Source organism: Neopsephotus bourkii, unplaced genomic scaffold, assembly GCF_033783945.1.
Source record: "Neopsephotus bourkii isolate Nb327-2 ecotype Australia unplaced genomic scaffold, CSIRO-AGI_Nbou_v1 NB_272, whole genome shotgun sequence".
NCBI lineage: Eukaryota > Metazoa > Chordata > Aves > Psittaciformes > Psittacidae > Neopsephotus > Neopsephotus bourkii.
Genome location: NW_026900781.1, coordinates 21,101,868 through 21,119,093, shown reverse-complemented (window position 1 = coordinate 21,119,093; position 17,226 = coordinate 21,101,868). Strand labels below are relative to the sequence as shown.

Here is a 17,226-nt window from a genome sequence, read left to right as displayed (position 1 = left end):
CCCTGGGTTTGATATAAAGTACTACACGCCTATTCTAAAACTACTGTCAGTAAGATTGAAGGTGTCAATAGAGTAATTACTCATAACCTTCTGACCACCTGCATCATTTCTAAAACTGAGCAAATACATGAACTATTACCTAGTAGCTGCAAAAAAATAAAACAACAAACCTAGACCAAACCAGAACACCCTCCTACCCCAGATGCTTCAACCCATCACAGTCACAAACTCTGGCCAAAAAAGTCATGGCCTCTAAAAATGACTGATGGTGTCATGCTCTCATTTTGTATCTAGACATCTGCTCAAGCAAACCCTGTCACATTTCTCAGAAAGGTCAGTAGCTCTCAGATTACTGGCTTAAAGATCTCTTTGTGATGTACTGGATTTTTTTTTTATTTATGTGTACATGGTTTTATATGTATCTTCAAGTAGATGTGATACTCAGAACTGCAGCAGTGACAAAGTACACCATGATGTGGTGGATCTGGAGGATTGCACCTACATAAACAAAGAGGTAGTAATTACAAAGCCTCTGACACTTCCTGATTTCCCAACTGTAACCGCACATGCTTTAAACCTGTGCAGACTCTGTAATTTTAAAGGTAACTTAGAATGTAAGTTACCTTTAGAATGTCAGTCAAGGTGGAAGAACTGAAAGTTACATTCCCAAAGATACATAATTCAAAATATAGGTAATACGGCTATTTTCTAGTCTTTCAAAAAGTAGTATCTAGAGCTTATAGAATGATGCAGCTGTAAGAGATGTGGGTATTTGTCTAAGGACAAACCTCATAGGCAATCAGGAGTTAAGTATGAAGCCTGACCAAATGAGATCAAGGGTGCGAACTGTCAGCAAACCCAGTGAAGCAGTTTTAACTTTTCAGAGCTTTCACAGGTCTCTGCTGTCACCTCTGCTGAGGAAAGGAATCACCACAGAACAGAAGGGAATGGTTATAATGATGCAGTTACCTTTCTTTGAAATAAACATATTATACCTTAAGGTCTATGCCAAAAATACATTTTAATATTTTAAAATTTGTCTTCTAAATTATTCAGGTACAGAAATGATGAATATAGAACAGCATTTAGATAAAAAAGGTTGTGAAAACATTTAAAATTATTTATTTTTTTACATTTAAATTTCAGCTGATGGCATACTCAAAATGAAAATAACCTTCCCCCCCCCCCCAAATCCAAAATAGTGCAGAAACCATGTATTAGTTAAGTCCATTAAAGTACCAAAGGCAACACCTGTAGGAAACAATGTAATATTGATTAACCTCATTGTAATACAATGTAACAAATTTGTGAATGTTATGTGCCCTATGTGTAAAGATGGAACAGCGAGCCCACTGAACTCACAGCATAGCATCTTAATGACCTATGTGGCTATTTTAAAAGATGATTATGTAGAATTGTGCTTTATTCTGTGCCACTTTTGGATCCCATGCAATTTTTAAATATACCAAAATAATTATATTTGTGTCATGTGGCTATGACAAAGTCTCAAAACTTGCAGTTTAAATGAATCACTGGGGCATCAGGTAAAACCCTGCTGGCTTCAAAGAAGTCCACAAAAGGATGCTGTACTACTGAACGAATAAGGAACACAGGAAGCATCCACAAATACTCTCTCAGACTTTAGGGAGAATCTTCTACAAACTTTTTCCTATAAACTCTACAAAGCTTTTCTAATAGACATGTCTCCAGCTTATAGATATCCATATGCACTTTATTTCCCACTCCTAATCTATAGTTGCTGTACAGGTTTAGGCTTTTACCAACAACTACTACTACTGTGACAAACAGCCTTTAGCTGATCGCGATTGGCATCCCTTCAATGTTATGGCTTGGGCACACTTAGAATCTCTTGATATACAAAGTTAGACAGATACTGTTTTTAAACTGAAGCTGGAGAATGTAGTTATCAGCCTTAAAGAGTAACTAACATTTGCCAATCCAAAAAGTCTCCTTTAATTATCATCCCTCCTGTAGTACAAATACGTAATTTCTAAGAACTAAATGAATTCTGTTAATGTTGAGCAATACTGCTTCTCAAGCTTTTAAAGTGTTTTCTTTCTGACATCATCTGTCTTCATGTGACACTTCAGTTTTATGCTTTTTATTAACAGTGAGTCAGTCTAATTTGCTGTTACTGTTTTTTGGTGGGTTTGGTTTTTTTTTTTTGTTGTGTGTTTTGTTTTTTTTCTTTTCCAGGGGAAGAACTCACCTCACAGCTTTCAGCAGCATGCATACCCCTTCCATTTCTTAACCAAGAATATTTTGGTAATAATTACTGTATAAGAAATATGTTTAAATCATAATCACTTGATAAGGTTGGGTGGCACAGCAGACTAGTCAGGACATGTGACTTTCAACAAAACATAATGCAAGCAACCTTTCATCCCTGACTCTATATTTCTTCTCTTCAAATGCCATGGGAACTTTTTACCCCTGGTGTGTTGCTAAACAACATCAATCCCATACATGAAGGGTTGGTTTTTTTTGTTTGTTTTGTTATATGACTAGTCAAGAACAAACTTTTCTGAAGATGAAAGAAATCCTATTGGTGCAAAAAATGCATTTAAGTGTTCTGCAAAGGGGGAGGGGAGCTCATCTTGCCCTACAGGTTAAAAAGACCCATTACTGCCAGGATTTTGAGGGGATGTGTTCACTTCTTCTACCCAAGCATAGCCCCAGGCATCTTCTCAAGTCTTAAAAAGGAGATAGATTGTCTTTCTTTAGCTGATCAGACCAGTTAACTCCAGCTTTTTTGAATGCAATTCCAGTACATGAGTTCCTTGACACAGTAGAGTAGATGTTGTAGCTTTTCACTGAATGTCCTATGAAAATAAAATAAAATAAACTGCAACTAAATCTGGGCCATTACACGGAACAGCTCCTTTACACAGACACTTCTAAGTAAACTGATAGGTCAGCTCTCACAGGAAACCCTTCCTTTGACCTGTACTCCTGTCCAGCTCCCCTGAGAACACCAGCTACTCCAGTTCGAGGTCATTCAAAATGTGAAATGTGATTTGATAGCCAAGTGCTACCAGTCCTAAGTCACAACATTCAATCCACATAGATTTTTTTTTTAAAAAACCTCTTTGCATGAAAACTGGGTGCCTTATAAATACTATTATAGACTTGCTTACTTTTTAACAAAGACTACAATACTGTTGCTACACACTGTTGTGTTTTTACCAAGGCAGTACAAGGGCTGGGATCTTCCAGGGCAGCTTCCCATTTATAATAGAAACTGGCGATGCAAAAGAGACATTTTTATTGTACTTTTTGGTCAAAAAAGTAAGGAAGTCTTGTTTCTATCAACAGAAGCATAAAGTGTTGTTTGCAGAACTTTTAACAGCTCTGCCCAACTGTTGGAATTCTTTCACATTTCCTTTTCTCCCACAAAGAAAACTCTTTTAACCCTTTTCACAAAATCAGTTGATTTTCCTCCTTCAGCCTCCACATTCTTCAGATGGGATATTCCTAGTTCAAGGCCTCTCAAACAGCTAGGAAAGATGAGCTGAGTATTCCTTGAGTAGCAGAGCAGCTGTGCAAAAAAGGAAAATTGGATTTTCAACTGCCAGACAAAAAATACTTTTAACCTGCAAAAACATGAAAACAACTTTTTGTGTAGCATCACACTTCTTGTGTGGAACTTCACTCTGATTCTCTTCAGTTGGTTTTAATGAAAATTGTATTAATAGGTGACCATCTACTTTGATGCATTACTGAGAGCCCCTGGCACATCACTCGTTGCCAACATTTGTGCACTGAATTCAATCATAAAAGGAAATTCAAATACTTTCTACTAGCAGAAGAAACAAATATTTTTATATAACTAAAAATCAACATACCCTGAATAGCTAAGTAATAGGGAGATTTGACTTTAAACTGAATCCACATTTTTCTAAGACCAAGCACATACTTAGAAAGGCCATGCACTATAAGATTGCAGTTCAAAATCGACTGGTTCAAAATAACTTAGCTTTCTCTACATGTTTTGTTTTGTTTTTTTTTTTTTGGGTTCCTCACCCGACCCTGACTTGAAAGGTTTCTGGCTGACAGTTTAGTGTACCAGTACACCATCTTTTTCAACAGGCAGGCAACAGTGATTAGAACACAGCAGACATCGTTCTCATAGAGGAAGCTAAACATCAGTATCTCTTTGAAGCACCTACAGCCATGTGCTTCAACCACTTCAGGACTTGTAATTTACAGTACCTTTTATATATTCTTGACCATCATTAGATTCCTCATCAGCTGTCTTTTTTTTTTTAATAAATTATACCATCTTACACAACACTACAAGGGACCTTGTGATAAAGAATTAGCAGGGGAAATACTGTCTTTATGCTAAACTTTCCAGTCCTTTGACATCTCTCCTCACTGTTCTTGACCTGCTATTGCCCAGGATTATATGACAGAACAAAAAACAAGATATGAGTGGGTACCTAATCTTTACAACTCCTAGCTTTTTTCTAGCTTTACTAAGAAGGATTTGTGCATATGTTCCTTTGCTTATTATACATATAAATTCACATTATGGCTAAGACTATTGACCAATGCCACATCTTTAAGTACAATGTTATAATGTTCATGAAATACACTTATGATGCAATATTAAATATACTGCCTCTTGTTTAACTTGGATCAAAGTATTCTGACCTCCACCAGATCTCATTAGCACTTCTGCAGGAATGCTCTCCAGTTATATCCTATTTGTTACCACCCAGACAAAAAGGCAAACAAATTCCACAAAAGCCCTGTTTTTTATTAAACTATTTTCTCAAACCTTTTTGCTCAATAGCAAAGGCACAAAAGAGTGAGGGACTAGGATCAGTGTTAATTAATTTAATGTCAGCTTCAGAAATAATAAATGAGGAGAGCAGACCCTATTATCACACTTTTCCAGGTTACTGCTTTGAAATGTTCACCCTTTTAATTTAAAACAAACAATCTTTGATTCATTAAAAAAAAAAAAAAAAGAAAAAAAGAAGAACTCTTACAGGTTTAGGCCTAGTATTACTTAGCTATTTAACTGTCAAAGTTTGCTACAAGCCTATATAGAAAAAAAACTGTGAACAAGTTAAGTTAGGTATTACAAAGCTTGTTTTGCACACCAGTTGCATCCTTTTACATGCTGGTGAATACTGATGGCTTTGGTTGGGTTTTTTTTTTCTCACAAACCCGAATTTTTATTTTCTTTTTCCCCAAAAAAATTATTTTTCTTCTCAGCTGGTAAGACTTTCTTAAGGAAAGACTGCACATCCTTTACAGAACTTATTCAAAAACACAATAAAAATATGATTATGATCTAAAATTTTATTTTTTTTTTAACGTGTCATGCATATTGCTGTTTTCCTGTATTGAAAAATATACACTTCAACAAAATGGAAATCCGGCTAAACATTTTGTAATGAACAGCATTTAACACTTTGGTGGCTATCACTAATGAGTCAACATTCCCTTAAAAGAAAAAATACCACCTACTACAATTCCTTTATACAGGGCACAGCTTAGATCCCTGCAATCGGAAATGCGTAGGTGACCCCACCCTTGCAGAGACCCAATTATGCCACTGGGGCTCCATTCACCCATGCTCATCCAGTTAGGTGACCGTGCCTGCACAACAGACGCCAGAAGGGTCTTCTGCATTTCCTCTATCTTACAACACCACATTGCCATACATATTGGAAAAACATCCACAGAAATGTTCAAATTTAAATCCGAAGACATAATGAAATGCTCACTTCCAATTTGTGTAGTACTTAAACTGGCCTCTATATTCTGTCACTTTGTTAACTAACTTTAAAAAAGTCTATTTCCACATAAAGGACTATTTTTTTTCCTCCTCCCAATATCAAATATTTCATTAACATCAGTTTAGAGACAACATTTTGATTAGCATCAAGACAATAAAATTGCAACTATGGGAAGACCAGGTGGACTTTAAGAATCCTGTATTATAAACTCTGTCATAGCCGAACATTAATAACATCTACTTTCAAAATATCTATTTTAAAATCCATTCAGCTAAGTTTAATTAGCGCATTTATTTCATAGGAATGTGCTGGATCATATTTTGAAAAAAAGTATTTGTTAAATTGTTAATAAGTTTTAGATCCAACTACTTGCTTTTTGTCCTGATGGTTTTATAAACTATCTAAGATAAAAATTAAACTTCAGAAAGACAGGCATACCTCAAAGGGACACAGTGCCCTATCTCATATAAGTTATGGTTCTGTCAGTAATGTGGCTTCATCTCAACTATTTGTGTCTCTGACATTTTGAGGCTTGTAAGTTGTCCCATGGTTGGGAAAAGTGACTAGGTAGAAACCACCTAATGTTTTCTTCCCTTCAGCTTTAGTTTAAGACACAAGAGCTGTACAAATTAACCTCTCTGCAGACATTAACTAAGAAACCTTAGGCTAGCATTAGAGGCGAATCCCCAAGAATTTGCCAAGAATGATCTGTTACAACGCACAGAAAACTGATCTTAGGCTGAGAACTCAGGAGGGCACACAGATTAACTACACAAAGCCCTGGGTTGTACTGCACTGCACAAGAAGGCCATCAGAATGAATGTACAGTACCTTTCATCTTGTCCCAGATCCTCACTGTCTGGCATTTCAGATGTAAAAAGGAATTCTTTCTCTACCAATCTAGATAATCCAGGCAATGATCTTCTAGTCTGTTTTGTGTTTTAGAAGTGACAACCAGGGCACCTGTCCGGTTTGCAGCTGAGAAGAGCACTCCTTGCTCAGAGAGCAAATATTTACAAGACATCCTAAGTGCCTGCTGGTCTTGAATGAAGTTCAGAGCATTCAGCTTTGATTGGCTAAGGCTATAAATAAACAAGTCGTGACTCACCTCACACACTATGACAGGGTGTTTAGTAGCAAGCACAGCCAAAAGCAAAACAGTTGGCTCTTTTTTCTTCTTGTCATGTGAGGGAGGCTCACCACCCAGTTAGTACATTTTATTTTTCTGCTTCCACTGGAAATCTTCCTCAACATCTCTCCGTTTTCTCAGGTGTAAGTGAGCAGCAACCAAAATGTCAGGAAGATAAATGACACAAACTTAAACTGCTGAAAAATCTAAGACCTTATTCTAACTGTACAAATAAGATTCCCCCCCATAAAGTGTCAGTTACAAGCTGACAGAAGAAGCAAAATTATTTTCCATTGACTACATTCACAGAATTAAAAAAATGAACTTTGGTAACTCTTTTAAAATAAGGATCAGGAAGATGAGTTTTAAATAAAGATTAAGTGCATTGTTTTCAAATTCTGATTCTTGGCTTGTCTGCTACAAGCAGTCTTAGCTATCACATGGATCCAAGCAAACGGTACTGGAAGAGCCCTCAAAATGAAAGTATGCCACCGACAGGAGGGGGTTTTCTGCCAAAATACCTCAAGTGCCCCTGTGAACAACCTGAGATGAATTGACAAATTCACTTTCCTCCTATGGCTTTGTGCAGCATGCATGACAGGGATTCTGTCACTCTAGCTACACCAGCTATGTCTCTGTTTTTTCAACACCCCCCAACCCTATCTGTGCTGATAATGCTTTGTCACACAGCCCAAGACTCCAATCACATATGTACATTGTTCAGCACACTGCTCAGCACTGCTCCTTCACATAGCTTCCTTCTTCCATTAAACAGCTTGACCTATTGCTCTTAATATATTTTCACATAAATATTATATCCAGAGATACCTGCATAGAAATATTTTCTTTATTTTTCCCCCAGGAAAGAACCCAGCAAGATTTAGACCTGCCTCTCCTGCATGGGATAGTACGAATTGTCCCAAGAGTGGTAAAAATAAATTTAAAATTAAAAAAAAAAAAGTAATCCTGTAACAAGAGGTATGACAGATTAAAAACAAGCATCCCATACCTTTGATTTGGTAAACTGCATTTGGCACATTATGGGTAATGCATCATTCACTGGAAGGATGACTTAACTTTCAAGACTACAAGGAACTCTAGCAATTTCTTCTTATTTCATTATAAAATGCTTCAAAATGATTAGGAAGATCTAGATAAAAATTGCAAAAATTCACTAAAACATAAAATCACAGAGCTATTACTTTAAATTACATGGTTTATATGTACTATGTGAGTATCTGAATTAAGAAAATTCTCAGGAAATGGTGAGAAAAAAAGCAAAACAGGAATGCTGCCTATTTGTGAACTACAACTTCCTTAACTCTTCTCCCAACATTCCAGCTAGTTCCTTTTTCCTTTTCCTAATCTAATCCGGTCATCTGTATTCATAGCTTTCCTCAATCTTTTACAAGACATGTTGTTCCTGAAGCAATATGATCATACTGGACTTTAAAAAGGAAGGAGGGAGAAGAAAGACAGGAGTAAAGTCCTATGCCTGGATCATGCAAGGCAATATATAAATATGTATTAATAAATGTCCTGCCCTACTCAACAATGAAGTTACATGGTCACCTACATATGCATATTCCAGTCTCGTCTTCTCTTTTTTATTTCTTTTTCTGATAGTTACAGCTGAAATATTTAGAGCTAAATTTCCTTCAAGCTTACCCTGAGAGACACTAAATTAAAAAAATCTTAATTAATAAAATTTTTTATGTGACAGCTTCATTTTCCTATTAAAATTCTGAAGTTCTCTAATTAGGAAAAGCACCAAAAGAAATAACTGAACTCTGTAAACATACAAAAGCACCATTCAAAGCTTAAATGTAGCATCAAAGATGAAAGCAAGCAAAACTTAACCCCTTGTGCAATTTGAGTTGCTTTTGTTTGTTTACATGCACTGCAATATAGTTTTATATAGCCACATGTATTTACTACGCAAAATGCCTTTTTACAAAATACTCATTTGTAATGCATTTGATGATTACAGTCAGGAGCTGAAAAGCTTTCAGTATCATGTCTATCCCTGTATTTCAGTCTTGGAATTTGATGTATTCCTAACTGTTCAAGTATTCCTTTGGACTGTTCATTTCTTTGTCACACTCCATACGCAGTGTTCACTGCTACAGCAGAAAAATGGTTCACTGTTTACTTTTACAATTCCTCAGAACTCTTCCCCACCCTCAGTGAGGTAAGGAGTACAATGACAACTTATTTATTTATTGATAAGCAAGTTCTGGAAAGATTAGGTTCAAAAGTGTCTACTGAAATGTCAAGGACCTGTTAACTTGGAAGCAGAGCATTTATAAAACACATCAATACTCAAAAGACTAGCTTCTACTGATATCATTGTTCATCATTTTTGCAAATCAGACTTCAGAACAGGATGAGTGCATTATCAGCTGAACTGCAATCTCACTAAAAAGACCGAATCTCCAGTAAATTTGTCTCAATTTTTTGACGATCCTGAATTCTTTTGCACCTGAAGGAATTTAAAGCTTGTATTGTCCCATCTGAAGGTTTCCAGCAGATCGGGCTCCAGACTTTTTCAGTCACACAAGATGGAATGACCTCTCCCGGTACACCTGGGTGGAACACGAGCAAGTGAGCTGAAGTAGTGTACTGAATTAGGCCAAAGGGCTTCTGGCATCTCCTACTGTGTCCAAAAGCACAGCCTAGAGAAAATTTGCTGCCTTCTCCAAATAGTCTTCCAGACTCCAACTTGTCGCTCATAAGTTTACTCAACCAGCAGTGATGTCTGTATTTTTAGCTCTGAGTGGATTTCCATCTTGTGATAATATCTATAGCATCTTGTAGCAGGGACTTCTGCAGCTTAACTACATGCAGTTTGACAACCAAAAAAGCAACCAAACCCCATCTAATACCATTTGCTTAGATGTAGCCACTTCAACTTATTTCTGAGAAGTCTTATTCTGGAACAGGCAACTTTCTTTAGCTCTTCACAGCTATTTAGTATTTTTGCAGACCATTATCATGCCATTTTTTATGAGACTGCAGAATTGAAAGGTGAAGCTGCCTAGGAAAGAGCTTGCCTGATACTAGAATTGCTAAAAATGCTCTTAAAATGTTTTTAACGTGGAAAACTCAAAGTGACTAGAAGTGATAGGCTGAGAAAGGAAAAACTCTTACCCTGCCCATGTTATTTTTCAGGGAGGTTCTTACTTCGTTGCTTAGTTGCAGCAAACACTACAACTTTCTGGATTGCAGGGGACTTTGGTCAGTCCTTTCTCTCCCTTTTAAGTTTCTTCTTGCCACCTCTGAAGCCTCAACTCATATGACTAATCCCTGCTCCTCCCAGCAACCTCTTTGCTTGTGCTATCTTCCAGCTTTGATATGTTTGTCACTTCTCACATCCAGCACTTTCTGAAATTTTCCCTCCCATTGGCTCGCTGCTTCCTCAACAGGAATAACACCTTCCAATTACAGAAAGATCTAGCCCCTACCCCCTTACTTCTGAAAGGAACATGAAAGCACTTGACTTTGTAAACAAAAGGAAGAAGATACTATCAATCATGCTCTGCTCTTGGTCAGCTCATTCAGCTTTAAAAGCCTTATTTTGATTGCTTGTTTCATACACACAAGCTGTTGCATGTCCTCAAACATCCTTGCTGCTATGTTTAGTATAAATGGTTTAAGGTGAGAGACACTGGAAATGTACACCACTATTCATGGTGTGGGCATACTACTGATTTACACATTTTGACCCTTTCTGTGAGTTGTTCCTCATGCTCTGGTGGCCCTAATTACCGCAGTTTTACACACAACTTTCCAGAGTACAATGCAGTCTTTATTTTATTTGGATAACTTTAAGAATCAATCCTTCTTACTTCTGTTCATCTCCATTACCCTGTTCTTCAACTAAGGAGACCTGTTCTAGACCTTTCTCAAAACTTCCTTGATAGCTGCGAATGTCTCTCTCTATCACCAGATACTAAGAAACCCCCAAAAATGTGCTGGCACACAGATCAGCTGCTAGCCTTACATGCTGCTTGATCAGGGAATCTTACCAGGTTCGCTCTTGCTGAGTACAGATTTGGACTGAACATGTATCATAATGATAAAGTAAACTGCCTTCCCCCCCAAACAGTATAGACATCTATGTGAAATTTTCCTTTTCTTAGCAAGCACAAAAGATTTCAGAGGCAGCAAAAGAAGAAAAACAAAAGCTATGTTCTTGCCAGAGACGAGGAAGCAGCCCTAATGAGTAGCTGAGAGGATCAGAAAGTGTCAGATTCACTGTTTTCCATACTCAGATACTGCTCAAGCACTTCAGCAGGTAGGTAAAAGGCAGTGTGCTGTCCATGGGAAGTACGAAGGGAATGATCTGGTATTGCGTGGTAGATGGTGTACCCCACCCAGTCTGCAAGCTTTCAAAGATGTTTAATTAGTCAGCCCGTGGCACGCTTTAGCTGGTCAGCCAGCTCCAGAACTAGTCACAATCACTGTCCGTTCTATGTCTCTCCTTGTCTAAAAGGAGAGCAAAATGGTGCTTTCAAAGCATAACCTTGTTCTAATCATTCGGTCTCACTTCTAATAATGTGGATGAAAAAATAATGAACACCATACTGTGCACTTAAAGATATCCTAAAAAACCACAACTGACTCTTAGCAAAAAAAAATCACACTCCTAAATTCTGTATGTAGTTCATATATAAAGAAAGAATGACAAGTCTAGCATTTTACTTTTTATAGATGGTTTATGCTGATGTTTGCGCATGCAGACTCATGTACATTTATGTATTTATAAGTATACATTTTACTCTATTTCATCAATTTGAAGTGTGCACCCAATTCTCCCGTATTTTCAACATCCAATTTTGCTGGTACTTGTCCCAGTTCTTTCTTGCTATGTAAAGCTGACTTCAAATTGCAAATGCTTATTATATTTACCTAACTTTGAGATGTCTTTGTACACTATAAGATATGCACAGGTAGCTTGTTTTATAAGAGAGGGAGCCTTACATACAAACATGAATGAAAAATCATCAAGACAGACCTATAAACATGCTTAGTTCTCTACTGGAGTATTATATATAATACTGTAACAATATATATAATATATACAATAATGCATATAATATATAACACTATATTAATATATATATTATATATATAATAATGCATATATTATATATAAAATACTGGAGTATTATATGTTATATATAATACTCCAGTATTATATCCAGTATACCTCAACTTGGTAAGCTAAGCACTGTCCTAAAAAAACCATTTAAGACACCTATTATATACAAAATATAATTTTGTATTTATCTGTATCTAGGAATAGGAATGGCAAAAAAAAAAAATATCTTTCCACGGTTAAAGACTAATAAAAGCAAACAAAATAAGTGCTCAGGAAATCTTCCTTCTCTTCATGGAATCCTGCACACTAAGCAGAACTCTTCTTTGTATTTGCATGAAATAAATAATTGTTAAAACAGTTTTTAATTCTCAGGATGCATATTCAGAAAAAATACTCCCAAACAAAACAAACAAACAAAAACCGAAGCCAATCACAAACACCTCCCCCCCTCAAAAAAAACGAAACCCACAAACAAAACAGCATTCAATTTTGACATTAAAAAAGTAATGCAACATTCAAAACACTAAGCAAGATATTGCATGCAAGAAATATTTACTGGGCAGAACAGAGCACGTGAGTATGTATGCTTAAAGAATCATAAAAATTTGAGTATAAAAGCAAACTGACTATCAACAGACACCAGAACCCAATTTGTATTAGCAACAATGAATTGTCACAATTTGGTTTCAGTGTTTCATCATAGGGCACACATAACAATATTCCATAACGCGTGACAGTATTTCCAAGTTTTTTAACACAAGGAGAAAGAAAGATTAAAGGAAGTAAGAGACACTTCAACTGCAGTTTAAAAGCAAATTACTACATTTTAGTCACATAAATATAGCAAATATTCCTCTGGTACAAATATGATAGATCATGCTGGATTTGTGTGACAAACACAGAAGAGCTGGAGACAGGGCGGTAGATCTTACCACTAAGGGTGAAAATCTCAACTGCTCTGGGACTTTTTGGCCATGGGATCTTGCCTATACAGCTATAAAAGAAAGAGATTTTGGAAGGAAAAAAATAAAATAAAATCACATAATACATCACCAAGCATTTATCGAGCAATTTCTAAAGATAACCAAATATTTTGCCAAATTTTTCAAGAGACTTCTTATATACTGTTTCATGAAATTATTTTGTTTACTATAACACATTTCCTATTTGTCCTGAGACCTATGGAAGTACTTACGTCTGTAATTCAGTAAAGTCACATTAAAATGCAAATATTTTTCTAGGCATACATGCTACTCAAGATTTCAAAACTTTCCCCTCCACCTGTCTCTTTTTATCCATAGCAGTCTGAATCTTTTGCTTCTCAGCAACTGTATTCTCCCTCATTGAACAGACATGAACTATATGAAAGGCAGACCAAATAGCAAGATAACTATATAATAAAATCAGCTTGCAAACAAATCGGTCAAGGCATTAAAAACTGTTAAGACATGAAGACTTGAAAATCTTTTTCACAAGTGTCAATACAAACAGTTAAAGCACAAGCCTTAAAATTTTATTGTGTTTTCTAATGTAAGAATTAAATGCAGCACAAAACAAGAAAGAGACTGCCAACAAAGCTACCAAGAAAATTAGAATATTTGGAAGACAATTCTATATCTAATTCAATGAAGAACATAAGAACACACTCAGCTATATAGATTCTTTAAGATAATTAGGACACCCAGAGCCACATACTGACAATGCCTGCGTCTGAAAGCTTTTGCTGGTAATCTCACGGTTTGCTAAACCAGCCCACCATTACTTCACGGCTCCCATCATCCTGTGAAGAGGAGGGTATGAGATAGTTTTCTGTCTAATCATATAATTTATTCTTTGGTGCAGTGTAAGAAAATTTCACCAGAGAGTGCTTAGTGCAATCACAAGCCATAACTAGATTTAAGTCCAGGTCATCGGTTCTGAATTAGAAGCTTAAGGATGAATAACTGCAGGACATCAAGTACTTTATAATGGAAGCACAGCACAGTTATATATTATTAATCATTTTCATGACATCAACCCCGTTCTTATGCTGCAGCTCAAAGCGCCAATTGATATTCAGAATTGCTAGCCAAATGTTTTCATGTTAATTATGGTTCAACTTGATTCCTTCAGGGCCACAGCTTTTTTTCAATGCCTATATAATAAAAGTGAGACAGACTACTAAATTATACTGTTAATTTACCAACTTAATAACATCAACTTATCTATTCAGTGGTTTACTGTGTGACAAGAGACAAAGTCTCTTAGAGTTTAATATGACTGATGATAAAATTACAATCATATTCTCTTGTTTTGAAAAGAGCTTTTTTCCATTAGAATTGTCTTTGTTCAGTCTTGTGGTAGTTTATAAAACTGTGAAACTGTGACATAAAAAATACTAAATCATCACTAATACAACTCAGTTTCAAGGCCATATTTTTATCTGATAGAGTAACTGGTAATTTGTGTGCTACCTGACAGTACTTTCCAACTCCAACACATGTAACAGCACATTAGCAAATCTGATATAATGCCAATAATGAAACATCAATCTCTATAAGCAAAACTTAAAGTATTTACAAACTAAAACAGGTTAGTGAAGAAAAGTCAGACTGCATGTCATTTAAGAAGGCACATATTTGTGTATGCTGATCAACCAGCTTGTTAAAAAATAAACAACAAAACACATAAAAAAATTGTAGGAATCTCTTGTCATGGTTCATGTTACTATTTGATCTTGCATTAAAGCCCTACCAGCTGGAAAGAGAAAGCAACATAGAAACTTATTAAATGTTTACATCAAAACCTAAAGAAAATAGTCCTGCACAATACCACAGGCACCAATGTAGAAGGGAAGATAGGTAATAATGAGAAATAGCAGCAAGAAATACATTCTACAAAGCAATGGTATGTTTTCGCAATGGCAATTCATACATGTACACAACTGCAGATTCGACAGGATGGTTAATTCTGAGATCACTGATGAAAATAAAACTGATTTTATCCTGGAGTGACTGGTGTGCCCAATTTCTTACCGGAGTTTCTCCAAAGTAAATACTTGTCAAACCACAACCATTCTGCTCTTTTAGCATCCAGCCCTCCATGAAACAACTGCAAATTTAAAGCTATGAAGGCCATTGAAACACTATACAGTTCCACAGAAAAGGGGGCAGCCAAGACTGCAAAAGACAACTCAATCCCCTCCCGCAATTGCACCTACTACCAAAAAACTCCACAGAGTTAAATTGCTCTTGAGTTCATACAAGTCAAGAAAGGTTCAGACCAAGAATGATGATCAATGAAGACCTGCAACTTAACCCATCTGTCATCAAGGGCACATGCAGATTTGTGACTTAGGGGAATCCCCTGAAATGCCTGGGCAAGTGCTGCCAGAATACTCAGCCAGCAGTGCTGAGCACCTGATAACCCTTGCCCTGCCTCGAGAAGATGATAATAGGCATGACATTTTGCCGAGAGGCTGACAGCACTACTGGGAAGCCAAATTAACTTCAGCTACCTAGACTTCTATCTCAGAGTAAAAACCCTCATAAATTTTCCTTTCCATGTTCCTTTATTATTAACTTCTATTTAAAATCAATCCCTTCCATAAGGTGGTTCAGAACACATGTATAGATTACCTTGTTTCACACAACACAACAGCAGCTCCTATCGCTGTTAAAACTTCTTTTCCCCTCATTTTTCATAGACATCTAAGGATTTCTAAAGAAATCTTTTTGTTAAGCTATAAAAAATATGTTTCAATAGCACATTTTTTCTGCCAAAAAACTGAAAAATTAAGCATTCATTTTAGAAGTTACTTATTCATACAACTTTTATCTACATAAATCTGTAAAATTTTATCATAGCTTTTGCTGTTTTTCTTCAGAATCTTGATCTCCAAAATACCTATGAGAAAGCATCCTTTGCTTTGAAAAACCTTCTGTACTGATATGCAGATCATAGAATATCTCAAATTGGAAAGGAACCATAAGGGTCATTGAGTCCAACTTCCTGGATGTTCCTATAGATATTCCTATAGAGGAGGGAAGTAGAAGGGTGAAAAGAAAATAACACTAAGACTTTTACTTTATTCCAGTAAAGTTAGTTTTTCTTACTAAACCCCCCCCCCCACACACACACACACTCACACACACACACACACACACAAACCAACCCGAACCCCAAGACTTTATTTGGGAAATATTCAGAACACATTAAATACATCATCTTTCAACTGCTTTCCAGGCATCCTGATTTTCCCTCCAGCTCATTTAAGTAACTGACAAAGAAAGCCCCAGAATACTAATTTACATATGCTAAAGTTGTTCTTTACCAAGTAGAAAAGCCTCTTCAGTAATTTTTTTATTTGATTATTGATGGATGAAATGAATATTTTTCAAGGTACATCTGGAAGGGTTTTGATAAAGTATTTGAAACTTTAACAAAAATACCATTTATGAGTCCTTTTCAAAAAAAATAAATTTATCATCATATTAAGGAGTTTTAGCTGAACTCCCATGTTTTGAGACTCTGATTAAAACACACGGCATCTAATTCAGCTAACAAGGTGGGCCAGAAGCTGCCAAACGACGCATTTTAGGCAAATTGTCTGCTTATGGTGAACTCACAATGGAAACAGTTTTGCTCATGTACAGCCCTGGCATGAGAACTTCATTCAGTAATTGTTCAGATACATTTAGAGACTTCACTATCAATATGTAAGACAAAAGTCTTACATGCGTTTGTCTCAGTTTGTGTTCTAAGAAAACATAAACAAGCATTTGGCTAAAAGTTCTTAAAAGTGTTTTGAACAATTTTTTTTGTAAAGACCAGCCATGCAAACCTCAGATATTACTGCTCTGATTGATTTTATTACTCTGATCTCATGCCTAAATACATAAAAGCAAGTTTCTTAAGGTACATGTTGACCTTGCAACTTCCGTGGAATGTGGTGGTAGAAACAGACACTCAGTCTAAAATTGGGCAACAGCTATCCCAGCTTCTGGGATTTCTCAGACTTTAACATTTATATACAATTTATTAACAACATATACACAATGCAGAAATAAAGAGATGTATTTATTTCAGTCTTACTAGGTCACTTAATTGAATAAAAAGTCAATGCTTGTAATGCTTTTAAGAACAGCTACAGTGGGTCAGCCAAAGTTCCATCTAGCCCTGTGCCCTGTCTTCAACAGTTGCCAAAATTGAAGACCTGGGGATACTTAACCATCAGAACA

At 36.2% G+C, this 17,226-nt stretch overlaps 1 protein-coding gene across 4 annotated transcripts in view; it reads right to left on the bottom strand.

Annotated features, from left to right (window-relative positions):
• The window catches only part of RETREG1 (reticulophagy regulator 1), a 59,059-nt gene that overhangs the window by 14,422 nt on the left and 27,411 nt on the right, over positions 1-17,226 (bottom strand). Inside the window, exon 1 of one of the 4 annotated variants that reach the window (XM_061346708.1) lies at positions 6,606-6,835. The exons of the other annotated variants lie outside the window; for them this stretch is intronic. Within the exon in view, the coding sequence (XP_061202692.1) occupies positions 6,606-6,640 (35 nt within the window). The 5' untranslated portion in view covers positions 6,641-6,835. Of the gene's footprint in view, positions 1-6,605; positions 6,836-17,226 lie in introns of those variants that run through there. 4 annotated transcript variants of the gene reach the window in all.